This window comes from Nesoenas mayeri (genome assembly GCF_963082525.1).
Source record: "Nesoenas mayeri genome assembly, chromosome: 3".
In the NCBI taxonomy this organism is placed as follows: domain Eukaryota; kingdom Metazoa; phylum Chordata; class Aves; order Columbiformes; family Columbidae; genus Nesoenas; species Nesoenas mayeri.
The window spans coordinates 75,119,568-75,147,511 of NC_137544.1; the positions used below are offsets into that span (position 1 = coordinate 75,119,568).

Here is a 27,944-nt window from a genome sequence, read left to right on the forward strand (position 1 = left end):
GTCATTTTATTTCATCAGGAAGTTAACCACACAAGAACCGAATTCCATCATGATACAGTATGGGGATGCAGCACAAAGAATCCTGCTCTGCATTTTCCTACAAATGTGAGGACATTTATAGAAAAAGAGATATCTGCCTATATAGACAGACACACACATACCTGTATGTGCACCTACATATCTAAATGCATACCAAAAAAAATCACATATAAGAAAATCTGAGAAAGCATTGCTGTGTATCAAAACATTTCAGACAAGGCACTACAGACAGACATGCTCGTTAAAAATATCTGCTCTCTCCTTTATGCCTCTTGAAAGAGTGGTGATTCAGAGTAGCTCTCTGCCCGCAGGACACACTGAAATAGCCTACAAATAAAAGCGGATATACAGAGAATTCCAAATGCATATCTTGCTCAGAGATTTCTATCTCATTTTTTCCAGGTGGGTAGTATTAAACATCTGGGTGTTGTTACTCCAGTTGAGATGACTACAGGGCCAAAGGGCATTCATGGTAATTCAATAGAACAAGGTTTCCTCCATGCTATGATATAGCAGATCCTTTTCAGTAACTAGAGGATCCTTTTCACTTCCACATCTCATGCTTGCTCCCTATGTTGTCAAAGGCTTCAGCATTTTCCAGACATTTTGGGTAACTAACCTCTGCATTCATATTTGAGGTCAGAGAAATAGACCATCTCTTGAGAGAAGACAAAAAGACCTAATCGTCCACCAGCAAAGGTTGTATCATAGATGGGTCCAGAATCCACCATGACTTGTTTCCCTTCATACACTAAGACTCTGTAAAGAGAAACATAATTTAAGTTAGACAAGGATGATAACACAGTGTCCAGTGCTAAGGGCTGGTAACAGTTCCCAGGAACTGAAACAGAATTAATTTTAACAAGGCACCAGAAAATCCAACTTCATTGTAAGGATCACTTCTCATCTCTATCTCACGCCCACCTGGCTGGCAGCCATAGCACATTAATCAGAAGCAGCAGAGCTGTTCCATAAGTGATTTTATGCACACCATCTGCAAAATATTTCCTAATTCTTTATTTAGAACAGTCATGTCTCCTGGAATGAACTATGTCATGTACTAGCATTCACTGATAAGCCCCTGTCCCTGTGAACTCAGAGGTTAGCACAAGACCTCACCACATCACTTAGCAAAGTTTTCTTTACATTTGTGTGAATGGCTGATTTATTTATCTTGAGGTACAAGGGCCAACATCAGAAATTGGAAGAACCATCCCTTTAGAGTCAAACAAAACATTAACTGGAGACATGCTGAATCTCCATTTCTGACATTTTCAGAGCTTAATCAAAGCTGGAAGGATTTGAACACAAACAGCTAGACTAATAATAAATTGGAAATTGGAAAAGGAGAACTTGGGATTTTTGTTTGTTTGCTTTTGGGTTTTTTTAGTGTTTCAGGCTACACCCTGGAGCCAAAAGACCTCCAAAGACACTTCCTCATTTTCCTTCTTTATCAGATAGACTGCACTTCCTTGAACTTGGATTCTCTACTTCTCATGGGAGACCTTGAGATAGTCAAGGTTCTTAGGCTCTCAGTCTTTTAAAACAGCTTTTGAGACAAATGAGAAATTACTCTATAGCATGTTAATTAGAGCAATCTCTGGAGGAAGGGATTATGGTTCTGCTTCAGTTGACAATACATTAGTTATACAAAGCAGAATAGCTAAACATGAAGGTGAACACACTTGAGCAGCTTCCTATAACTCAGGGGTTGGAGACAGATATCTACTTAGCCAGAAATGCATATCCAGCATGTGCTCTACCTTGAAGAGTTTTATTTTCTGAAGAGTGCCCAAAGACAAGTATGAAAATGCTCCCTGAAAACACTATTTAAGGGATGGTAAAAAGAACAGCAAAAAAATGACAGGTTTTCATGGTCATGTAACTCTATTTAATGTCATTCTCAAATGTTCAAGAACCCAAAACACATGGGAAGAGTTTAATAAATTATTCATCCCACAAAGGAAAAAAAAAAAAAAAAAAGGCAGCTCTAACCATGTTGACACTAAATTGCTATTTCTTTACAATTAAAATGGTTTCATGACTGTATTAGTGAAATTATTTTATTTTATTTATTTATTTTCTACAAAAACACTAAAATGAAGGAATTTAATGTCCATAATGACCATAGAATTTGTTAAGCTAGATTAATCTAATGGGATGCTAATTGAAATGTGCTTTGTCTGACACTAATTATATTTGACAAAAAAAGATAGAGGTAACAGCAACATGAATGAAAACCTGAAGTTTCCCTTTGACCTGTATCAGTCAATGCTTTGCACTGCAATATTTTGATGCATAAAAAGTCCTCTTTTTTTTTTGAAGAAAAAGATAACTTAGTTTATACAAATTTGTCTTTCACAGCCAAATGAAACTCCTCTGCTCATACGCACAAACAAGAGGTCAGACTCTGTCCCATGGAAAATGTCCTTTACAGCTACAGTAGTTAGTAGAAGATAAAATTGACATGCATAGTTAATGCTCATTCTTTGGAACATCAGATAAACAGCTGGGCTCTAAGGAAAGTCATATGCCACAGCTCCTTGCTGTGTGCATCACAGATGTGCTCATGGCTTCTTCTGCAGTATCTCGTATAAGCCACTATGGGAAACAGGATGCTGAAGTAGACAGGCCATTGGCCTACTTCCCTGTGGCAATTCTGATGTTTCTAATTAATTTCATTCATTCACATTCCAGAGGCTGGGGAGGAATCTCATGTTCTAATCTTGCTTTAAGTTTTGGTCAGGAATTTTTGGTCCCTTTACAGCAGAGCTATTGAGAAATAATTTTATTTTTCCTTTAATTTAAAAATATTTAGCTGATGTAAATATTGAACCACCCAGACTAAATTAAATCCATATGAAAAGGGGAAAAAACCTTATTCTAAAGGTGACAAAATGTCCCCAAGATATTGGAAAAACACTGTCACATACGTCTCACCATTATCAGAACTAACAAAGAAACTGCTAACACAGCTTTCACGTCAGAGACAACAATTTTGCAACTAGAAAATATAGAAGTGCAGAAACATTTCTTACTTTATTAATCCCGTTTTAGGCCTATGAATCAAATGCCACCTGTAAGCAGTATAATCTTTCCAGCCAATGTTCTTGGGATCATGCCACAAAGTGCGCACCTACAGGAGGAATATAAATGCCTTATTAGAAACAGACTGTGCTCCAGTAAATGCACATTCACTACAGTAACCATAGATTCAGTTAAAACTTATTTGCTACACAGGCATGAACCTGAAAATAGATTTCAACCTTTGATGATCATGATGATCACCAAATGATCATCAAACCTATTTTACAGGGCAACAGTAATGAAAATTTCTGTTTTAAATTGTTGATCGGTTACCCATCTGTAGTTTCATAGCTGGAGTCACTGAAGACCATTTCAACATTGAACTTGACTTCCCTTGGGAAGTGCTGCCTGTTTGCACATACAAACCCACGCTGCCCGAGTCAATACTACTTTTCCACGCTGTAGGAGTGCCTCCACCTAAGGAGGGGGACTGCAGCTTGCACAGGTGTTACTGCCTGTGGCTTGCTCCTTGCAATCTCTTGCACTCAGTTATGGTTCTTTTCCTGCAAGGAGCTCAACACTGTGAAACTCCTATCCACATGTGAAGCCCCACCAGCTTCACTTCTAAAAGGCACAAGTTTCTTCCATGGCTGGGCCCTATTTGAAACAGCAGCAGTTTTTCTCTCTCTTTGTTTTCATTTCTTTTCTCTTTGGCTGTCACTGGTTACTGAACTATAAACCATGTATAATTCAAATGAGCTGGAATGCCAAAGAAGTAAGTGCCAATATAGAGATTTACGAAGAATTTGTGGATAACCGAGACCTCTAACTCCTTTTTCTTTGGACCACACCACATCTCCCTTTCATATGTGTAATTTTTTCCATTCATAATTTTTTACACATGTGATGTTTTCTTTGAAACACAATACAAATGTCATTATTGACATTAGTAACATGTGAATTCAAGAAAATCTGATAAACATCTGTGAAAACTGAGGTGTGAAAGGAAATTCTTTTCGAGACACCTCCCTTTTTAAAAAAATATTAGTCATGCATCATTGGCCTGAGCTTTTAAATCTCTCACCTGTCCAGGGGTGTTTCCTGTGTGCCACAGTGCATTTCTCAAGTGTTCACCAGCACCAGTTGTTGAATTCACTACTTTGAGTGACACACCAGAATAGCCATAAGCCCTGGTGGGTTTGTCCTCCCAGTAGGTCTGAGTGACCTGCTTCCACATCAGAACATAAAACCGACTGCTGGACTGGTAGCCAAACACAAAGCCAGCATAGTCATCATCGCGGTCTGTGTTAACATAGAATGTCCCACTAAAGTCAACGGAGCTGAACTCATCATAGCCTGCGAGAGGACAGAAGAGACAAACCATTAAGTTAAAATGCTGGGTCCCAGATCTAGTCTGAGTTTTACCAGGTTTCATAAACTATCTTTTTCTGTTTCCTTTCCTGCAGGATGGAAGGTAATGAAACTTGCCTACCTATGGCATAGAGGTTTCTGAAGAGAAATAAGTTGTTTACAAGTGATGTTGAAGACAGCAGGCACTATACTTATATCAGGTTCTTCAATGGGGTATTTTGTATGTGTCACAGTAAGAGATGAGATGAACGGTCAATGGCAAATCGCCTTAAGTTGGTTTTAATTTGAGCATATATACTATGCCCATGTGTCAGTCCAAAGCTTGCAGCACAAAAAAGGTGTGTATGCATACTTTTTTTTTTCCTTTCCTTATCACCAGCTCATTGGTTACTTTTCCAAAGATGATGGCTGACATATGATACTCACCTACAGCTATTCCAGGATCAGAGTTGGCAGTCTGCACCAGTTCCTTGCCTTGGTGGCGAATAACCCAGTTGGGATCAATCTGAGCTGTTCCCTTGGGGTCCAGGGGGACCATCTGGAACTTTCTGAAATCAGTTTCACTGATGGCATTGTTTTCAGGGCATACATCATAAATATCTGGGACACTGTCATTGTCAAAGTCATCTTTGCAAATGTCACCTCTGCCATCACCTATAAGAAATGTAAATAAGCAAATGCAACTTTTAGCAATTTATTCAGTCTTCCTAAAACCTCTACCACTGACAGAAGAAATTTATGATACATGTGAGTATGTTATTCTCTTGTTTCTCAAAGAATGTTCCAAATGACTCCAAAGAAGGCTTCAGTCCTGAATGTCCATTTGAATTGTTGCTGGTAATGACTATAAGAAGTCATCAACTTAAATCAGGGCCAAAAATGTTGTTAATAAAATTGTCTTGTCAATGATCAATCTGGCCCCAGTCTATACATTGCTTTAGAATTGGGGTGAGATAAGCTGGAAGTTTACTATGTGGATGTAATTCACTAATGCCTGTATTACATTTTCAGTTTGATTTGTCCCAGATGTGGACACAACACCAGATTTTAATATGTGGATACAACACCACATTTTAATATGTGCAGTGAATTAATTCAAACAATAGAATTAAAATCTGTATCTTTCGGCATGTTACTAAATCCTTATATACTACTGAAGATATTAAACTTTTTTGAGACAATTTTATCTTTGTCTCAATATTCTTTCATGGACATTCCATCTAAGGTGCTTCAGATTGCAAAAGCATCACCTCTATATCAAAAGAAAGTGGGGACAATATTGCAGTAAAATATGCAAACATGTTTAGTCACACTTTCACCTATGGGTAGGATAATTTGTCTTAGAAAAATTTAGCACTTCAAAAACTGTAAGAAAATAGAAAGAAGCACTGTATTCAACAGTACTGGCCTTGGAGGAATGGAAATATTAAGTTTTGTTATACGAATCACATGAAGTTTTTTAGAGACCCTAAAAATACATCCACACAGCTCAGCTACAGTTGTGATTCTGCTCAATGCTTCTACTATGATCAATATTTTTTTAAAAATTAAAAATTATTCCCTTAATTTATCCATAACATTGGTAGAAACCAGATGTGACTTGCCTTGAATAGCGGCTGGTAAAAGGAGGCATATAAAAAAAAAATCTATTTGTCAATGCCACTGTTATTCAGTGTTATTCAGAGGCATACAATAGTACAAACACTTGAAAACAAAGTAAAAAAACTTGGCTAGACAAGTATAGAAAAAATTCACAAACAGTTCTGACTTTTACAACAGAAACCACTGGATATTACACTGGGTACTAATGTAAAACCAGAATTGTCAGCTAATTTGTTTCTACCCTCATGTAGCATCAACTTTTGTGTGTGTGCGTGTATGTGTGTTTGTGACTGCTCTAAAAACATGGGAATTAACACAATGGGAAACAGCAATGATTCAGCTCATTCAACATTGACCTTCTACTAGGTGCTTCACAGCCAAATGGAAAGCTATATTACTATGCCAAATCAACACAGTATTATCCAACTATGAAGCTTTCAGAGAGAATGAGTTTTAGGCAACAGGAAAAAAGAAAAAAGAAAAAAAAAAAAAGGTAATTTAGTCATTTGAAAAAGCTGAAGCACATAATGTCTCAAAGACTTCCTGCAGGTCACATATATGGTAAAATGGTCCCATTTTCCAACCTAGCTATCAGCCTTGGAGGACTCCAAATCCTGACGAGCTGTGTGCTCCTGTACCCGTTTGCCTTAGTGCTTATTGGAGAAAAGAGAATGAAATTCCAATTTTATTTCCTTCAGCAATATCAAAGAGGTAATTCTTGAGTCACAGGAGAATCTAATTATTCACTGAAAGTCCTGCTGACGTTCATTTGGTACTGAGCTGCTGCTGACAACATTGATTCCCTGTTAAGGAAAGTTATAAAGCATTTGTTTACCCAGCCATGTCCAAGAGCTCTCTCCAGGGCTTCATCTTTATATGCTATAGCTCACATCTTCAAGAGCGTGGGAGCATCTTTTGGCTTTACTTATTGCTTTGCCAAGATTTCTTTTGGACCTACCACTAATGACACTGATGAGCTGGCTCAACTGTTCAAATTTACATTTTTTGTGAATCCTTACTCAAAAACATAAATGTAGTTTCCCTTGCAAGATGCAGGTGACAGACAACTCTAGCAAACTATCCCAGTTTGGGGGGACCCTTATTCTGGAATATTTCTGAAATTAAGGGACTATTCCAGAGACTGGCAAGTACAAAGACACTTTGAATATGCAATTGGACTAAGGGGTTAAGTAATTTAAGAACTACTACTGACTACCAACCAGAAACTTCCTACTACCTGCAGTTGTCTTACCAGGAAATCAATCGGGCCACAGGATTTTATCTTTCTAAATATATATAAAACTCAAACCAGAAATTGCTCACCTGAATTTATTGTAAGGGCCATTACTTATAGACATATTATGGCAGTTTTCAAAGGATCATAAATGTTTTCTAAATTACATTTATCATCATGAAACTATCACTATTTCATTATTAAAATACTGCCAAGCATACAGAAGGACTGTTTGAGAGCGATCAGCAACATTTTACCACAGAACTGGAGAAAAGAACAATTATATATTGACTTTTTAAACTCTGACATGTACCTCATCGAGACATATTTAAAGCTATTTAGAAAGCAAATTTGAGAAAGGCTGCTCAGAAATCTTTTTTACAGAAATAGCTGAAAACTAACAACAGTTTTAGAGTTCAGGAGCCTGAAGAAATAGTCTGTTTTTCAAAATAAAACAGAGCAGCAAACCATATTTTTTCCATTTTAATTTTCAGAAGGTAACTTGTTTTGAAGGTAAAGCAGCTCTTCTTTCTTTTTTTGAAGACAATTGAAATTCAAGCTATTCAAAGTATTTTCCCAGATTTGTAATTTTTCAATTCAAAGTATAAATTTGTTAAAAGTGTTCTTCTATAAATAAACATGTGCATGTTTGAGACTCTGTCAAAGATGCTTTCTAATGCTCTAATCCTGGACCAAACTAGCCAGTTCAGTTCCACTGAAGTGGAGTGACACTGAAGTGTCTCAAATGTCAAAAGAAGCTCAGTTTGACATAAAGTCTTTCTTTTCATCACACATAAAGACTCCAAGATTAGAATTGGATACCAAGGACTAAATTAAATTAATATGGCATTATTCTTACCATCAGAGTCCTCCTGCTCAGGGTTGTATCTGAGGCGACAATTGTCTCTGTCATCTGGGACACCATCATTGTCATCATCAGGATCACAGGCATCTCCTTTACCATCTTTATCATGATCAGCCTGATTAGCATTTGGGATGTAAGGGCAATTATCCTGATTGTTCTGGTGGCCATCTTCATCTATGTCCTCATTGTTGTCACACTGGTCACCAACAAGGTCATTGTCTGCATCAGTCTACCCCAAAAAAATTTAAAAAGTAAAGTTATTATTGTTACTTAACACAAAAGTATGGACAGTCTGGTACTTAATTTCTAAACCTTTCTCTTCAATAAATTCTCTGGAGACAAGTGATAGCATGACGACAACGGTGCTTAAGGCAGAAATGTTACATCAAACTAGTATGGCTACTTATTCTCCTATCAGTGTGTAAGATCTAGTGCCCAAGACATTTTGAAGGCACGTCTTTGGCCACAATCTTCATTGCACTCATTTCAGAGATCACAGGGGAGCATCAGTCTGGGCAGCACATTTTCTGATTGCTTCTGTATACTTGATATTACTTATCTGCACATGGACCAACAAACTCTGACATATCAAATGCAGCTCTGAGGCTGTACTCACTTGCCATGGGGCAAGAAAGCAGTTCACCAAAGGCTTGAAGATGGATTAAAGGTATCATCACTCTACTTCCCTTTCATTGGACACAGAGATCTGACAACTCAGGATGTGAAAATGAGTAATGCAGATCCACATCTGCAGTTCAACAGTAAACAGGAACTAAGGCCAATTCCTGTGTTCTTTTATCTACCCGTGTTCTGATGTTACTATTAAGGAAACTATCTCTAACATTTACCTGGTCTGGGTTATGCATCAATGGACAATTGTCACACTGATCACCAACTCCATCACCATCTGTATCACTCTGGTCTGTGTTATAGACGTAAGGACAATTATCTCGTTCATTAAAAATGTCTATGGGAGAAAAAACAACACAAGATTGAAGAAACCAGACTGATAAAACATCAAGCACAGACAGTCATAGACTGTAGGAGTCATCAGTAAAGAAGCAAGGCTCTTAAAAGGTTCATAGGTTTTCTGATTGCTACATTATTACTACAACATGAAATACTGAAAAGCCTAAAATTAGAAAAAGAAATGATGGTATCAATTCCACTTTTCTTGCTATGATAAAGTCTTCCATATGTATTTTCCTAAGGAATTTAGCTAGAGTGAGGGCCAGTCGTGTCTTAAGAATTTAGCCCTTTTACATAGAATAACAGATAAAGGGGTGGAGTATTTTTCTTTTTAGATAATTTGATTTGGATTTTCTTCCCACACTCTAAGAAATGACATAGAACACATAACTATATCACAGTTTTGTACAGGAGAAGAGTTTTGTATAGAAACAACTGCATTAATGTTCAGTTGTCTTACCACTAAATAATTTAATTTTACCCGAATATGTGCACTATTTATTGTACAGCATGCCAAATTTTCAAAATAAACAGTTCTTCCTTAGGAAACTTTATTATACAACAAACAATCTCTGTAAAAAATTATAATATGTTGAAAAGAAACAAAATCCAGTCATGTTGGCGTATCTGTCTGGAAATGATACAAGGACTCTTTCCTTCATTATATGATCCCTGGATATTCACATAATCTTTCAGCCAATAACATATTATACTTTTTTCTTCAAATGCAGAACTACCATGAGTACTACTAAGAACCTGATAATCAGAAGGATGAGAGGACTTCAAAATGTTCAGAAGTTCAAGTCAGATAATCATCCAAAAGTTTAAAATGCTACTTAAGAAAATACGAAACTAGATTTCTTCAACTTCTAGTACTTGTGGATCTCATAAATTTGAAATGCTGCAGGGATGTGGTTTTTTAAAGACATTTAAGTGCTTTTACCGCTCCTTAATTCTGATCAAATTTGGGTCATATAGGCATGTACTGGAAGATGAAATCAACACTTTTAATAATATTTTAAGACATAAAATATGTGTGTTTGGATTACTGTGGGCTTTCCATTATGTTCATAGAAAAGCAGGTTAATTTCCTACAGATGTTGTCTTAACTGCATGGATGTTCTGATGTTCTTTTCCCTCCCTAAAAAGGAAAAAAAAAGTCAACAGAAGTGTTATATTAGACCCTGATTACTTTGGAACACAGATGAAGGAAAGATTTTTTTTTTTTTGCTTTGTTTTTTTAAGATTACACTGATAAAAAGTTCTTGTGCTTTATTCTTCAATACTGTAGTCAATTAGGGATTTTATGCAACTATGCTACACAGAAGTGATAAACGTCAGTCTTCTGTTTCTCGTCCTGCCTTTTTGAGCTGCTAGACCCAATTTTATTCCACATATAAAACAAGGTAGCCTGTCATACTGGACATAAAGCAAAGCGTATTTGTGGAACAGCACTTAATTCTCAAAACTGAAAGCATACCATCGCCATCAATGTCCACAGCACATGAGTCACCCTCCCCATTATTATCTGTGTCAATCTGCGCAGGGTTGTGCACATAGGGGCAATTATCACAGCGGTCACCAACTTCGTCCTTGTCATAATCAAATTGACGAGGGTTGAACAAAAGAGGGCAATTGTCCTAGTAAGAATAAATAGAAGATTTCAAGATACGAATCACAGCTCATGTTTGCATACTATGAAGTGGTATCTCTTCTCATTCACCTCAGACAGAGGCCAAAAATAAAAATATTAATCCATTAGTTTTTCAATGGACAAGTTGTACCTACACTGAAGATCTTGGTGGTAGCAGGTTGGCATCTGGAAAGCCTGGCTCATTGTGTGATTTTGTGGTTTTGTACAAGGCATGAATGAAAAATGTGTTCTGTATCTCACTAGGAGAGCAACATGCATTTTAAATTGGATCTGTACTCAGATATTTTAAGGTAAGCGTATCACTGGTACATGCATTTTTTTCAAAAAACCAGAATGTGTTGCACAATCAGGCCAACTTCAGCTGCATATTACATTTTTTTGAAAAAAACAAGAATTGTTACTCTGACTTTTTCAATCTAGTACCAATATTCTCACTTTTAAACCACATATTTTGATTTTTCAATTTAAACAAAGATTGACGATAATAAAACATGAAAAGTTTCATAAAGAAATGTTAAAATGAAATACTCCTATTCACTGAAAATATTTTTTTCTCTGAGACAACTCCTTTTAGTGGAATTTGGAAAATTTCATTTCACTTTAGTCCCTAATTTGAAAGTCTGCCAAAACAAGAATTCTTATGTTTCACACATTCCCAAATCACACATGGACTTTTGCACAGGCATGAGGAAGCACTCCGTGTGGAAAGCAAAGAAGAACGAAACCAAACCAAAGCAGTGGGAGTGAAGGCTACATCAGCATCGTGGAATCTGACGAGAGGTCATATGGAAAAAATCTCTGTGAACTACTTTTCCGCTGCTAAAACAAAGCCCATTTACTGGGAAATTTTTAGCACATTTTAAATTTCTCAGAAATACACTTTATGTACCCAAAGACAAGATATGGAGGCAAGCCAAAATTTTATACAGATCATAAAACAACTTTTGGCTACAATTTTTCAAATATATGTACTAAATCATATTATTTTATCAAATGATTGTTTGGGGTTTTATATATTCCAAATAGAGGCTCCATGAACACAGTTCTAACCCAGCTTTAACCGTCTGAAGCTCTAGAGCATCTAGGCTCCCTCTGAAGGGAACAAGGAGGAGCAGTAAATTCCTAACATGAATTCATTTATCCTAAACATGTTCAGAAAAGGCAGGATGAAGCCCACTCTTGAGATGCCTCTGTCCCTTTGCTGAACGTACAGGGAGAAGAGATTTAGACTAACTGCCTACCTTTTGGCTCTGCAGGTAAATGGACCTCAGTCTTGTGGGGAGATCTGAAGGAGCAAAGCATGAACCAGGCAAGGTACTTTCCTCCTGTCATTTTCCCTTGATGCTGGCTGCGTGTTTGTAGTTATAATTATTCACGATAACTTGTTTTCAACATACCTCAGATCCAATATTTACCAGCTTTTCAAATACAATGGACATATCATTCTTCCATTGTAAAATAAAAAGTCCAACACCATTTTCCATTAAACTGTTTTCATGCACACAACCGATGCCAGAACCGATTCAGAGAACATAATTCAGCCCCAGGTTCCCTGGGTTGTTTTGCTCTGCACAGTGCTACTCTCCTTTGACACCACACAGCTGTACTCTGCACCAGATATCATTCAAGGAAGGCAGAGCAAAATAACTCAGCTGAAGCTATGAACAATAAAGCTCTCATCTATTGTAATGTTTTTCCTTAAAAACAGATGTTTAGGTCAACTGTACTGAAAACACAGAAATGCATCTTACTTTATCATCTTCGACACCATCATTGTCATCATCCTCATCACAGGCATCTCCTTTGCCATCTTTATCAAAGTCTTCTTGGCCAGAGTTAGGCAGAAGGGGGCAGTTATCCTGGGCAAAATAAATCAATACATTATGTCTACATTATGTCAGAATGACTTGCTTGGGCAGAAGAGTAGATATGGTACACCAGAGACTATAAAACAAGAACAATCAGTCACAAATTCTTTTAAAAGTGCCTGTTTGTTTGCTGCCAAAGATAGTAGTTCATTTGCGGCTTTCATATTGCAAAGTAAGTAAAATGCATCTGCAAATCATTCTGTTTCCCAGTTCTCCTTCCATTAAAGGGGTGTTTCCAGTAAATTTGTGATGAAACTATCTAGCAGAGAACAAACACACCACACGCACACACGTGCAACCTTACATCAACTTTTTATAGACAACTCATGAAGTATGTTTGAATGCTACATATAAAATGACCAGGTTTGGTTGCCAGAAAAATAAAGATACAAGCCAGAAAGTGATCTTCAGAAATAGTTGTTCATATGGAAAGTTACTGGAATGATGTAGTACATAGCAATGAAGGGGAACAGTGTAAGAAAGGGTATTGAAAAATATGTCTTTATACCGTTCTGCAAAACAGTACCTTTGCACTCCCATGCTCCCTTGGCCTTGAAAATAAAACATATTTCACAGTGTCTGCTACAAAGTGAGCATGTTGCAACAGTCAAAGCTTAATGAAAGCAACCATCAGCTTGATGCTGAAAAGTGTTATTCACAACTACTTAGGAAAAAAGGAGAGAAAATTTGGTTATGTCATGGCATGTTTATCAACCTTTCTTTACTTACCTTCATGCAATGGTATGTTGCATTAGCAGCACAGACCAAGTTATTATTAGGCCAGCCATCCAAATCTGAATCTTCACCACAGATGCGGCCATCACCAGCATAACCTGTCCTACATTCACATTTGTACATCGGATCACTGAAATGGCCCAGATAGATGCACTCTGCAGACTTATGGCAGCTGTGTGTCTTGTCCTTGCATGGATTCTCGGGTTCACAGACCTGTAACAGAACGTACTCATTGAAACATGATGATACTCACAGCCAGCTGTGTGTGCTTCAACTTTGTCAAAAACAGGACAACTAGTTAGATTCCTAAAGACAGGAACTTTGTTCTAATTCTGGTTAGTAAGTAGTACTGCTCTGTCAGTTCACAACTCCAGACAATGTGTACAATAAAAATAATTAAAATAAAGCACAGGAAAAATTGGACATTATTCAAAAAACAATTAAAGTGATTCATATTTTCAAAACTCTGCTTTCTTCCAGATGTCAGTAATTCCCAGAAGTTACCTGCAACAGAAAGTGAACTGTAGTCCCCTCTTTCCTTTACTGTTCTGCCTGTCTGACTATCATATTTTCTTAAATCAAAGAGACCCTAATGAAATCCCAAGTTCCCTTCAAGTAAGTTTTTGTTCCCACTTTCTTACAACTTTGCTTATTTCCATTGACAGTATCTGAGGATCTTACACAGAGGTTTTACATTTAGACTTCACATGTTGAGCTAACCACAGATTGATTCAACAGCAAAAAGGAGAAGGCATCCCATGATATCCATTTTAATGTTTTTGTCTTGTCTATCAAACCATAATCTTCAATATCACTTCCAATTCCTTCTGTCCTTCAATGCTGTTAAGTGTTGGTTGAATGGAATTTAGAGAGTGAGAACTTCAAACACATGTCTGATGACACCCACATTAACAGCATTATATCTATGGAGAGAACAATCTTGATTCCTCAGTTTCCAATCCCTGGATTAGGTATATTCACCTGCAGAAAGGAGTGCAAAGCAGAGGGTTGCTTGCTCCTGGCATTTTACGTTCATTTGGTGCAACAGGGCAGATGTCTAGAGAGAATAAAACCCTTAAAAAAAACAACCCCAAATTCAGCATCTGTTACTTGAACCAAAAATGGCCTGTAAAAGCAGTTATCTGTTTCATATCATTTTTGTTTGGTACCCAAGTTTATCACATGGTTTCATTCACAGATATTTTCAGGTCAGAATTACTCCATTTCAAAGACACCAAATTCTCTTTGACATCACTTACTTGCTTCTCTGTCTTGGCAACTTCCAGCCCTACCCCATAGGGCTGAGTTCCTTTATAGCGTGGAGGACATGGCAAGCAGTGGAAACCTGGATTTGTGTTGACACAGCGATGGACCTGATTCACCTTAAAGCAAACATCTGACACTGCTATACACTGCAGGAAAAGAAAGAGAGAACAAACCAATTAGATGGCTGTTTAATTCCCAAATAATGAAAACTTCACAGTGATTTCTTAATGCTAATAGAAACAAAGTCAATACCTCATCAAGATCCTCACAGATGGTACCATTGCCAAGGTAACCTGCTGGGCATGGCCCACATGACCAAGACCCGTCTGGGTAACTGTTGCATTCTGCTCCAGGAAAGCAAGGATTTGACAAACATCCATCTGGCAAAGACACATAAGAGTGTAAATCAAGTTAGGAGCATAAAAGGCATGTAAAACTTCATTTAAGAAATGTGTATTCTTTGTTCATTAGCTTAAATAACATCTGATGCAATAGACTTATAAACAGCCTTAGAATTAGGGTTATTAAAGGTATTTAATAGCCTATTGATTCAATATGAAAGTATTAGAGATTTATGCATCCAGTTGTATAAATGACAGCAGATTGAAGCCCTGTTCAAAAAACACATTCAGAAGTCAGTATTAAGAATATATATAAAATCCCACTGATCTAAACAGCACCCAAAATAGTTAAATTTATTCTCCTGAAACAGAGGTATAATTAGTAGATTTCCATAGTGTCAAATCATAATTATCCATTAAAGAAATAACAGCAATAATAATTACTCAGAGTGAATAAGGAATGACTAAATACCAACCAATTGGGCAATCCTTCTTATTGCACATATCATGTTGCTTGGTATCTCCCACACATGGCTTTCCTCCATACTGTGGCTCTGGACTGTTACAGAGGCGAGACCTCTCACGAATTCCTCCTCCACAGGTAACAGTGCAGGCAGACCATGGGGACCAAGGACCCCACTGGCCATTCACTAGGTTATGCAGAAGAGAGGAGAAGAGCATCACAGGCAATTTATCTGGTGCCAATGACAACAATCCTTTCTTCAGATCCTAGACTGGGGACAGTTTCTCACTACACACGCAGGAAGAAAGATGCTGGCAAAGCCTTACACTGAGATAGCAATATTTCAGAAACAAACAAACAAATAAAAAATACCCAACTGCTTTATAGGCGTTTTTTGGTCAATAATTTAAAATAACACGCTGTGCCCGCTGGCATGGTGTATTTCCATTTAAGCTGCTTGATCAGAACAAGTACTGTGCCTTCAAAGCTCCCTACTAAGCTTTAATTTTGTACAGAAAGCAGGCTGTGACCACAGGATACAAGCATCTGCTGAGCCAAACCTGAGCTCTGTGGGGTTTTTTTATGGCAAGAGTATGCTCAGTAAGGTTGCAGTTATTGTTCTGGTTTTGTAATCCACTCATCAGTTTATCTTCAATAGTATTGCTTGACTCAGTATAAATAACTTATCGCAATGATTCTTCTGCACATTTTATATTGGTAAGACCCAACCCTACTGATCCTGTTGTCATCAACCCTGAATTTTCCTGAAATACAAACATCTTTGAACCAAACTCTGTGTTTGTTCTTTGTACTGAAAAAAAAAGCAACATAAGGGCAATGGTATGTGCCCTTCAATAAATAACTTTTGCACTAAGTGTGCATGCACAGGTAGATCAAAAAAATAGCTTAAATGCTTAGAGCTATTAAAGTACTATTGGTTTAGAAGCTTGACATCAGTTTCAAGCTCATATCCTACAAGCAGAAAAGAGAGGCTAAAGAGAGGAGGGAACGAAGAAAGATATACAAAGGGAAAAAAGTGAGGAAAAATTATAGGAAAGTGAAAGTGAGTGGAATAAAAGGTATCTAAAAAGGTTAAAAGTGTAGGTGTGGAAGAAAGAATTATAATAACAATTAAATGTGTTGAATATGTGTATGCATGTACACGTATGGACACTTTCAAAGAAACCTGTGTATTGGGAGACTGTATATCTATTCCTAACGTGTACAGTACCAGCTTCCTTTTAGATAGAAAATGCTTATATTTTTGATATGCAGAAATATACTACTAAGCTATCACATGAAAATTTCTCAAACTTTTAATGTTTAAATCCAAATCATAACTTGGAAGGCTTACAAAGCCTCTGACTGCATCATTGTCTTCATTTTTAAAGCACCCTTGTGTATTGTTTCATCCCTAAGCTACAAATTATATTTTTCATCATAGAAACTCACTGTAACTTAGATCTGATTAAAGAGAAGAAATTCAGCTGGAGTATTACTGTGTCACCTTGGATTCAAGACCACAGACGTACCTGGACATGGAACCTTCTCACACTTCTCCGTTTCACGCCCATTTCCTACACAGTTTTTCCCACCCATCTGTGGGACAGGGGAATTGCAGAGGCGGATGCGAGTGATATTTCCTACTCCACAGGTGACTGAACAGGAAGACCAGGGAGACCAGTGACTCCAGCCACCATCTTGACGTACTGTCAGGGAAAAGAGCAAAATCCAAGGAAATAGCCCACCTGCAGCAGTAATATAAACTCATTTGTGAAGTTAAACTTATAGTAAGCCTCTCCTACACCTGATGAATGTCCTATCTCTTTCCTACCACTGTCACTTACAAAGCCCAGCATGTCAGCTCAGGCATTCAAGTACAGCTTTTTTAAGAATCTCAGTGACCAACACATGGCTAACATGGATGTTAGATATTTTACTGAAAAATAAACTGTCCCAATGAAATGGACACTTGTTTAAAATGCACATTTGGACATCTTGCATCTTCAACAATAGCCATAGCTACTATAGGAGCCTGGACACAGAAGCTACCTGCAACAGTATTAACTACAGAATGTCAGGAAAAGGATAAATATTTGAAAGGGGGAAATGACAAAGAATCTAATGATAGCTACTTTAATTATGCATATATGAGTGTTCAAATACATACTGTCCTGACTAGCAGGCATTTATAGGAAATCCAGCTTGTTTTCACTTAGAGATGTCCAAAGAAGCTTTTAAAAATGGAGAATTTTTATTACTTACTGCGATGGTCACATTTCTTAAAGCTGCACATCCTTGTCTGGATGTGTGGGCCTGTACAAGCACTCCTGGTGACATCACATGACCTTCCTCGCATCTGAGTCCCAGAACCACAGGTAACTGAGCATTTTGTCCAGTCTGACCATGGTGACCAGCCTTCCTCACTGTCATCAGCTGCAGAACAAAAGGTAAGAAAAACTGTTGAGCATTTAAAGTTGCTCTGCTATCCTATTGAGAAGATTTTCACCTTTTTGTTGTTGTTTTTCTACAGAACATGTACTTTGTCCTTGAGATCTCTTTTTTTTCTAATTTTGCTTTCCCAAGCTGCCACTGAAGTTAGGGAATTATGGTTTAATGTAATTAGAGGTTAGCCCAGACAACAATACTGAAACTTCATGAACTTGTATGCAGTGTATGCATGAAGCACTGACCTTCAGAGGAACAACATCTTATCTCTAGAATGGACTGAGTCAAAAACTCGAGTTCCAATTGCCTTTGATTTCAGAATATGATTCATTACGATGAGATGTGGCCCCACCTCTGAATACAACATAAGGGTGAACATGATCAAGAGCACATTGTAAGAATATGCACTATGCTTTGAATAGGAAAAAAAAACCCCTCTGAGTATATTCCAATGCATTTTTATTTAGAATATCTAAGCAACTATTTTCTTCTGTAACAGACCTCTCTGGTACAGACTGAAATGTACTGGATCCACACTGAAGTCACTTAATCAGTAAAATTATTTAAACTATTGTCACTCCAAAGTCTAGTTCACAGCCTGCAATGTTTCCTTAAATGTGGAACAGATTGTCAAGGTTCATAAGCAAAGCATTAAACCAAAAGAGGATACATGACAGAGAAAATATAAAACAAAGTACCAGAATAACAGTAACAGAGAGAACACTGCTTGCACTCTTACTAAATATTGCATCAAACTGCATGAAACTTTTGATCTGGAACATATACATCCTCCACAAGGAGAAAAGAAGACATCCTAACCCATGTTAGTCTGTTTTAACCAGGCAGTATGAAGAAGAAACAATAGTGCACAGTACTATAGCAAACCAATAAAAATCAGAATGTTCAGCCTTGGAAAACATCACTGGGAAGGAGCATGCATTTAAACTTTAGTGTCCAAATTAGGCAGGCCAGTTATCAGCTCATTTCTAAGTAACCAATATAATCACTGTAGAGAGACCAGCTCCTCCAGAAAGTAACTTCAAGCAGCCAAACTACTTCATATGATCTTTGTGCATATATAAGTTTTTTATTTGATCTTACCTGCCTTGACCTCTTACTTGTTTTGACCTTTCGAACACGCTAGTAGTGATTTTTAATATTGCCAAAGAGTATCTTTCTCTGTGGCTAAATACTCACAGTGAGAGCAGACTGGACAGCATTCACCTTCAACAAAAGATGGACTGGCACAGGAGACTGCTGGGCAGGTGATTTGATGGCACACAATTTTAGAACCCTACAGGCAAAGAAATCACCTTACTGACATGCTCACATAGAGAGGCAAATAAAGGTGGGCATCTGTGGAAGTTTCACGTGTAGAAATTCTTTGATTTGTTCTGTCATGGACATGGGGGCTACTTTTTATAAATATCAGTAAATCTAGGCTAAGCTCTGGGTAAATGTGACCTGACCTGGACAGTTGATCTGGGTTAAACACACTATCCAATTTTAACAGTGAAGAAGAATGTTCCTAAAACCTTACCTGGCAGGTACATTTGGTGCAGCTATCTACAATCCAGCTTTCGCTATCTGCAAAGACACGGCCATCCTGCCAGCAAACCGACTGGTTCTTCAGTGTTTTGTTGGGCCCAATCAATTCCCACATAATTTGGTTCTCTTCAGACTAGAAGATGAAGTAAATAAAAACAAATTATGTACTTGATAAGCAAACCATTTTACATAAACAAAATTGAGACTCTACTGGATTTAGTTCTTCCATTAAAAAAAAAAAAAAAAAGAAGTATATTTTTCATATTTATGTACATAAAGAAGATGATCTCAGGTACCACAATACTGCATAGCAATTCTTCAGATAATAGTGCAAACACAGTCGCACAATACTAAGGAAAACCTGTTCTTAGCATTTTTTCTTTCTTCTAGTACAGCTCATCTTTAGATGGGAAGACTTTAGTCCTGAGGCATATGACATAGTAATAAACTTCCTTCAGGAAAAATTAATCGATTCAGAATAAGAAGAGAGGCAGACTGCAGTAAAATGTCACCATCATACTTCAGCTATGAAAATCCTATACATTCACTTACAGTTTAGGTACCCTGTGTAGCCACTTGCTAATGTATTCATAAAAGGTATAAGCATGATACCAACACCTAAAGAATACACGGGCACGGTTGGGTTTGTTAGCTTTCAATTTCCAAACCCACAGTAACCTTCAGGAGGATTGATTTCCCCCATGTATGAGTGCATGTGTGTGTGCTCTTTTAAACCCAGTCTGTGTAAACGAAGACTTCATTAAAGTGTTATACTCAAAAACTACCTAACTAGTCACATTGAAAATGTAAGTCATCTCTACATTATGCAGATATAATCAGGTACATGAATGTACATACAGAAAACTCTATTAAGTGTCTCTGGTATAAAACAAACAAGGAAAGGGCACTGTACAGCAGACCTCTCTCAGTTCTTCAGACTTACATGTACCTACCACTTTTTGGAGGTTATCAGCCAAGTTATTCACCACAATGCGCAGGCCGGTGAGCTCTGTGAACATCGTTCCCAGCTCTTCACAGGAACGGTCACAGAACTCAGCCTTCTTCTCTGGTTTCTCACCCACGTACTCAGTTGTAACAGCAGGGCTCAAGTGAAGGATTTCAGTGCTCTCATTGATGGTGTTCACTTCAGCTGGTAGCAAGAGAAGGAAAGAGAAGAGCAGCATATACAAAGTTCTTCCGCAGATTACAGATCCTGATGAAATCACAGGTTGGCACCCATAGATAGGGTTTAAACTCATCTATTTTGGCACAACTTCATGCTAGATTACACCCATGAGTAAAATAGAGAGGTTACATGTCAGCTGGTTCCAATTACAGGCTTTCTTTTTTCAAAATTAAGAGCCAAGATGCATCTCAGATAGCCCTCACTTTAAAACATTGTTGGCACTGAAAAACTTTAATTTATGAAGGCATAACAAAAGGACATAGTGTTAAAAAAAGTAAACCCCTTTTATTCATGCACAGCCATGAAAGATTTCAGACTTTTTCTTGATGTAGAGCAAAAGGCAGAAAAAAGAGCTTCCTTGCAGAAAAACATTTTCCCTGTTCTGCCCATAAATTCCATGGTTACTTGGCTCAAATTTCAACCATCATGCCACTTATACCAGGCTCTAGGCTACTCTATGTTGCACTGCCTGGTGTTAAACTCAGAGGAGCTGTTATAATAATAGTTTAATTCTGAAGTGAAATGGAGGAGAAGGTAAGATCAGCTTTGTCACTCTAAACACTCTAAACCAGCTTTGCTTTGTCACTTGAAACACTCCTCCATGAAGCAGATTGTAATCAAAACAGAACTTGCATGCATTATAAAGTGAGAACTGGACAGGTTCTAATATCAATTCAAAAGACTTCCCTGTCTATAGCAAATTCTTGAAAAATAATGTAACACAAAGCATCAGTAGTAATTAATGAAAAAAGAACATAGCTAAATAAAGCAGTTTGTGTTCTGTTAGGCATTTAAATCCCCACTTGGTTAATATCTTGTGGATTCCATGAAAACTTTCTCTAAGGACTCCATGGTACACTCAAATTTGGTAGCAGCTGTACAGAAATCCAATGTGCCCTGTCTCTCAGTAAGGACTTGTTTATCAGATTTGGTAATGTTGTAATAATCTAAGCTTACCGAACTGAAAGGAGAAGCAAAGGATATAGGCATTTTAGAAGAAGAAATCAGCACAGGAATGTGTGCTATAAAACATATGCTTCAAAACAGCCCAACACCATTCAGTGCTGACAAGTCACAGAAGGTGGAAACACTTCAAAAACTTTGAGGGTTTGATTTGATGCTTGACTACACAATATAAAGTGTTTTATTTAAATGTACAAGCAGTGAAAATGTAAGCAAAATATTCTTCATTCATTTAGAAGGCTAAAAACAAAAGAACAAAGAAACAACCCATAAGATTACATTAAGTAAATCTTTCTCAACCATGTTTAAAATGATTGGCTTGATGTGCTCTAAAATTAGCTATGAACTATCTGTCACCAGCCAAGGTCTACAAAAAATTGTTCACTGTATTCCAGAGTTGAAGTAATTGTCCAGCTTCACTTACAGGATGGGAGAAAACTGATATACCCCATAGCAGATCAAAACTCTCTGTGTCATAACTGTTTACTTCAGCTGCTTTTTTGATTCCCTGGAAAGAATGAATTTTTCCTACCGCATTGAAACACTAGGTTTCTCAGATTCCCCCATAGCACTTCTGAGGTCATTAATTTCATATTTTTCTAGCCAACATGAAGTGTGCCTTGACCGGAACATTCTGAGGACATTAATAAAGCTGCAGTCTCAGCAGGAAACATAAACCAAAACTATGTTAGAAGAACTAAATCCACATTTCCTACTGGTACTTGGCAGTGACTGAAAGAAGATGCCTGGGGATCACTGGGAAATCAGTTCTCTGGTGCTGGCTTCCTGCTAATTTCCTAAGGACCACATGATTATCTTTAAAATGAGAAGGCAGAAGAGCAGAATGTGCATTCTTTCACGTATGTAAATGTCATTCTGTTGATCTAGCTGAATAAATGATTTTATTGATGTGCCTATTTAGACGTGGTTTTGTCATCTCTCTTACCTAGTGCTAAGTCCTGCCTAAAGTATTTGCAGCCACCACACTACTGAGATACTTTCCTACCCTCAACCTAACAGCAATCCCAAGCTACCATTTCACCATACCTCACATTCTCATACTAGGAGTAAAGATACAGTAGGAAAACACAGCCCTGTCTCCGAAAAAGCAGCAGGTTTTTTGTGTCCTCAGAGGTGAGGGCACTTCTCTGGTTACATCTGCCATGTTATTATGGGACACCAACACATAAATAGGGCACCTTAGTGCCTGTACCTCAGCTCAACGATTGGGCCATCAAAATAGGAAAATATGTACCTTGCAGTAAGTAACATATCACCCATGGCTTTTCAACTGTGGTAATTAAGCTAGATAGACAGTGCTAGGAAATCAGCCATGCATATAACAAGCCTCCCAAGTAATTTTGATGGCCTCAAGCCACAGAGTGCTGCTAGCCATCTTCTGTTGCTGCACAAGTAATTTCCACTTTGTAGTGTTCTCTTGGTGCTACAAAGTAAAAGTAAAGATACGGTGACTTGAACTAAATACTAAATTGAACTGTGAATTGAACTAAATATTAGTTGCTACATACTTCCCAGGAAGGATAAAACTACAAAAACAACGACAAAAAAAAAATCTGTATAATCTGTATAGTTTATTGGACCTGAAGATTTGTGATGTGATGTGATAAAAAATATATTAAGAAAATATTATCTGTTGGTTATAGCTGCAATAGCTGAAGAGTATAGGAATTCCTCCTAGGGTATGTATCAGCATGCAGAACTCTACTATCCCTCTAGGCTCCCATTGGCTTCCTCTTCATAGTAGAAGTACAAGTAGAAGCACATTTTTACTTGGTGATACTTCAAAACATTTGGCCACACTATTTGCCACTGTGGTAATCAATCAATGACAGTGTAAAAGATATGTAGACACTGTCTTTCATTGGTTTTGCTGGTTCAATCCCTCTACACCCAGGGATCCCATGCCCTTGACTGAGAGTTTTTCCACCTCTGACTCCTGAAAGTGCCCTCAAGATTCTACTTCAGCTTCTGGGAATTTTGTTTCCACTGGTAAATGAACCAACATAGCTGAACTCCATCCTTTTTAAAACTAGCCTTCTCTTTTATTCAGTTTACGATTAGATCTAAATACATGTTTTTATTTTCCCACAGCAGTTCTGCTCAACAGTTTTCTTCCACTAACAAAGTTGAACACTAGTAATCAGTAGTTCTGAGTAGTTTCTCCACAGTTTCTGAGTACAGAAGACAGCTTGGCTGGGAGAGATAACAACCAACAAATGAGGGCATGTCTTCTTGCCTTTGCCATCTAAGATCACTTTCATTCTAGCCTATGTGACTCATTTGTAACACATTGTCACACTTGTGTCTGAGGTCCTGCACCTGGGCACACCTCTGGAACATATGAAACAACCAATCCTTTACTAAGATGTAAAAGCAGACTAGCAAGCTCAGTTAATTTTTTGTGCATATACATATCTATGCAGTCCTATACAGATATCTATATAAATTTATCTAAACACATGTATATATCTTATAGAGACTTTTTGTTACAAAATCTCAACATTCTGGCTCCCTTTGAAGAAGTCAAAACCCGCTACTGCTTAATTTCTAGATTTTGTATAAACAAGGCACAATGATGAGTACAGTTCAACTAACTGATTTGCTCTATGACATACATTTTAGCAAACTGACAGAAATAATGGAATTTCAGATAGCAGGAGTTTAAAATAAAATCCTGAAGTCCTGACTGCCTTGTGCACACACCACATTCCTCTGACAGACTCAGTTGTCTCTGATTCTTGACTGAGCTCTTGCTAGTTACAAAAACGGGAAAGTAAAATACTCAGCATCTCCCATGAGCTCATGTACAAAACCTTAGTGCATACTTAACAAATTTTCATAACTCTTTCATGACAAATCCAATATACCCCCACACATAGAGGGCTTCCCTCCTAGTGAGGTCAGCATGAAGTGGACTAACAAGAACACGTCAGCCTGTCACATACATGCCTTCCATCCCTTTTCATTTTTTTTCTTGTTTTCTTTAAGTTATTTTGATTAACAATGCTTTGGTATTAAAACTCAAAGCCTCTTTCAGTCAACAAACTTAGTGCAGAGCAATTCAGTGTCTGTAAGACTTGCAGACTTGTTCATGGGCCCATTGAGAGACAGGAGCAAAATTCAGAAGCAACTTTACCAGTCTTGTGCTCAGACAATCATGAACATCTCATGGAATAATACAGATATTGTCATACATAACACATTTTTCCTTCTATTTATATTAATTTCTTGCTTGATAGCTTTTCTCCCAACTTAAAAACAGGCTCAGAGTTATCAACCTAAGCAATAAGAACTAAAATAGTAGGCTAGAGAGTAGAAATGATATCTCAAGATAGCTAAAAATATGTTCCTATTACCACAAAAAAACCCACAAAACAACTCATTTTCTTTTTTATTTTGAAGGGCTCTGTTGCATGATTTTAAGATAATACGTCAGCATTGACATTTCTCATTTTCAGAGTCAAGTGAATGGTATTAATGAGGTAAAAAAGCCTTACTTGACTGGCTTCTCTGGCATCCTTTCTTACGCAGAACATCCTCTATTGAAGTATCAAAGATTAACTGAATATTTTGCAAAAGACCCTGTAATAAAAATAAAAAGTAATTAAAAACCAGTTAGATCAATTTGGGATTAACTAATAACTGATCTATGTCAATCCCATGCTAATGACTGGATTCAGCCATAAATATGTAAAAAATAACCTACAAGCATCACAACTGAAAGACACTGAAAAAAATGTGTTTATAGTTTTGCTATATGCAATTTCAATACTCTAAGCAACAAAATTATGTATGTTCTGAAATAAGTCATGCTAAAAGTTATTAATCAGCTATTAGCTCAAATCTCTATTCTCACGGTGCATTTTAGATAGTAGTTCTATGAAACATTTGCCACGGGGTCAAAGTCAACTTTTGACGCTCCTGCCCCATCACACTTCCATCGTTAGCCAGTCATTCCCATGCACCACACTTTACTGCCTCCTCAATTCTTCTGACAAACAACTGATGGAGAAACTTCATCATGGAGGCAGGAATGGAGAGACTGTGGACAAGAACTTCTGGCTTCCATGACAAAACTTGTCGCCCCATGGAACGACACTCCAGCATGTCATGCTCTGGCTGACAACTAGATGGCACAATAGGATGAGACAGAAAGGGCTTTCCAAATTTTTGAAGCCATTAGTTCAAGCTGGATTTTAGCTGTGAGTGAAAAGAAGCCATCCTTAAAGCACTTGAGCGAGATCACACCACTATATGAGGCAGGAGGTAATTTTTCTTTTATAAGAAAACCAGAAAGTTTGTAACTGCTTCATTTTAAAACAAAAGTGAAACAATAAAGGTTTTCCACAAAAAGAAAAAATCTCATTTGCAGGACTGATGATGAAAACTGTTTTATTTTTATCTTTTTTTTTCCTTTTTTTTTCTTTTTTTTTTCTTTTTTTTAATTGAAATGAAAGGCCATTCAAAATGGCAAATCAAGATATTCTGTTAGGGGATGGACCAACACCACATGCTTCAGCTCCATTAAAAATCCTTTTTTTTTCTTCATCTTTCAAATAAAATCTAAAAATATTGAAAGGCTCTTACAACTTGAATAGTTATATTTCGACAGCCAAAGAGGTCTTCAAGAAATTTCCAAAGAATTCTACAAATCACCACAAAAAATCCAAGAGGTGTTGGGAGAACATAACTGTACCTATTGCATCTTTTCAAACTACTTGCAGTTAATTTCTTACCTCACCAGAGGCTTGAGCTTCTCCAGGTTACCTACCCTGAAATGATTCTCCCGAATGGACCCTTTGGCCACGTACATTCTGCTATTCTCTGCTTTCAGTTGCTCATAGAAAGGCTCCTCCAGGATGAAGCTGTCAATAAGGTCACAGCCAACATAGAGATTGTAGTTCTCCCCTGTTATTTGCACGGTGAGGTTCTTCCACTGTGAGTCGGCGAGGTCCACATCTTCCAGGGAAATCACATTCTGGAAGCCATCCACCCAATATATAAGGTCCAGGGTGTTGGCACGGCCATTGGAAATGATCTCAAACTGCCTCTCACTGATGCCAGGACCTTCTAAAGCAAGGATAGTGCCTCTAGATTGCCTGTCCTGTCTCAGGGTGGCTGAAAGGATAAAGCCCTCATTCTGCCGTATGAGTCTGACAATCTTTTTCAATTTCTCTGGTTTACATGGAGGTATATGGTCAAACCGAATGAAACGATACGCTGGGGTAGCAGGGTCTGGACCCCGAAACAGTTTTGCTCCAACTGTCTTTCGGTTTATATTACTGATTTGAAGTAAATCAAAGGTAGTCTCCTCTTCCTTGTCACCATCTGAAAAAGTTAACAGTGTGTGACAATGTGTCTACAAAAAGTCTTATAAGAAACAACTCTGCACACTATACGTAGTAACTGCAGTTGTATGACAGATGTAAAGACCAGCAGAGTAAACCCAGCACTTTCCTACTTCCACAAAGACAACTCTTCCTATTAGCATGCAAATGAATTGTACTTTCCATCTGTCAAGTTCCTTTATATGACAACTCTCTCCTTCTATATGTGTAGGTATAAATATGTTTAATTCTATAACTAAACATATGGCTATATATTTTATAGCACTATACAATACACACTTGTACATATATACAGGCTGTATGTCATGTATACGCCTATGCATGGATGTATGTAAAGATGCATTCAATTAATATTTTTAATATACATGAATGGATAAGGAAGTTGAGTCAATTTCTATATTTTGACTAAAGCTAATAAAAATCAAATTATGAGTAGACATGTGGACACATCACAACAGGAAGCAAGAGATTTACTTTTTAAAGATTCAGGCCAAGAAGTCAGATGTAAACAAGGGTCTGGCATTGTGCCAATTTACATTCTACTTATATTTGGTCTGTAGAGGTCTATTTCTTTACATCCATGTTTTTAAAGTGTTCACCCTACTCAGTGATTCTGTTTACGTTAATTTCACCATACATTTCCACTGCACAGGAAAGTATAATAGCAGTTATTTCTGAGATTATATACATTTTCATCAATAATTTGTAAAGAAAGCAATTTGGGGATATTTAATGGGAAATCGTCATTTAGCAGTAAGATGTATCTACCAAAAATATCCTACTACTACAGGCACTTCTAAAAAATCATATATGATTATTTTGCCCACTGTAGCTCAGGTAAGCTTTACACCAACTTCTAGCTTTGGGAGTTACTCTATATCTAGTTAAGAAGTGTCAGAACTCACCCTGAGCATTTGAGGAAACCCACAGGGTTATCAAGACAGCAAGCCACAACAGCCCACTCTTCTGCAGCATAACTCCTATGAATAAACCAAA

General features: G+C 37.4%; 1 protein-coding gene across 1 annotated transcript; it reads right to left on the reverse strand.

Annotated features, from left to right (window-relative positions):
- Positions 1-653: 653 nt before the first annotated feature.
- Positions 654-27,923, reverse strand: THBS2 (thrombospondin 2; the record flags this gene model as incomplete). The annotated part of the gene is made up of 20 exons (XM_080342686.1): positions 654-798; positions 3,078-3,175; positions 4,151-4,422; positions 4,864-5,091; positions 8,133-8,367; positions 8,987-9,105; positions 10,588-10,747; positions 12,513-12,620; positions 13,359-13,577; positions 14,624-14,776; positions 14,883-15,010; positions 15,448-15,621; positions 16,967-17,143; positions 17,700-17,870; positions 19,080-19,176; positions 19,423-19,563; positions 20,384-20,580; positions 25,098-25,182; positions 26,372-26,928; positions 27,854-27,923. 20 exons carry the CDS (start codon positions 27,921-27,923, stop codon positions 654-656), a joined length of 3,534 nt encoding a protein of 1,177 aa, XP_080198812.1.
- Positions 27,924-27,944: the final 21 nt, after the last annotated feature.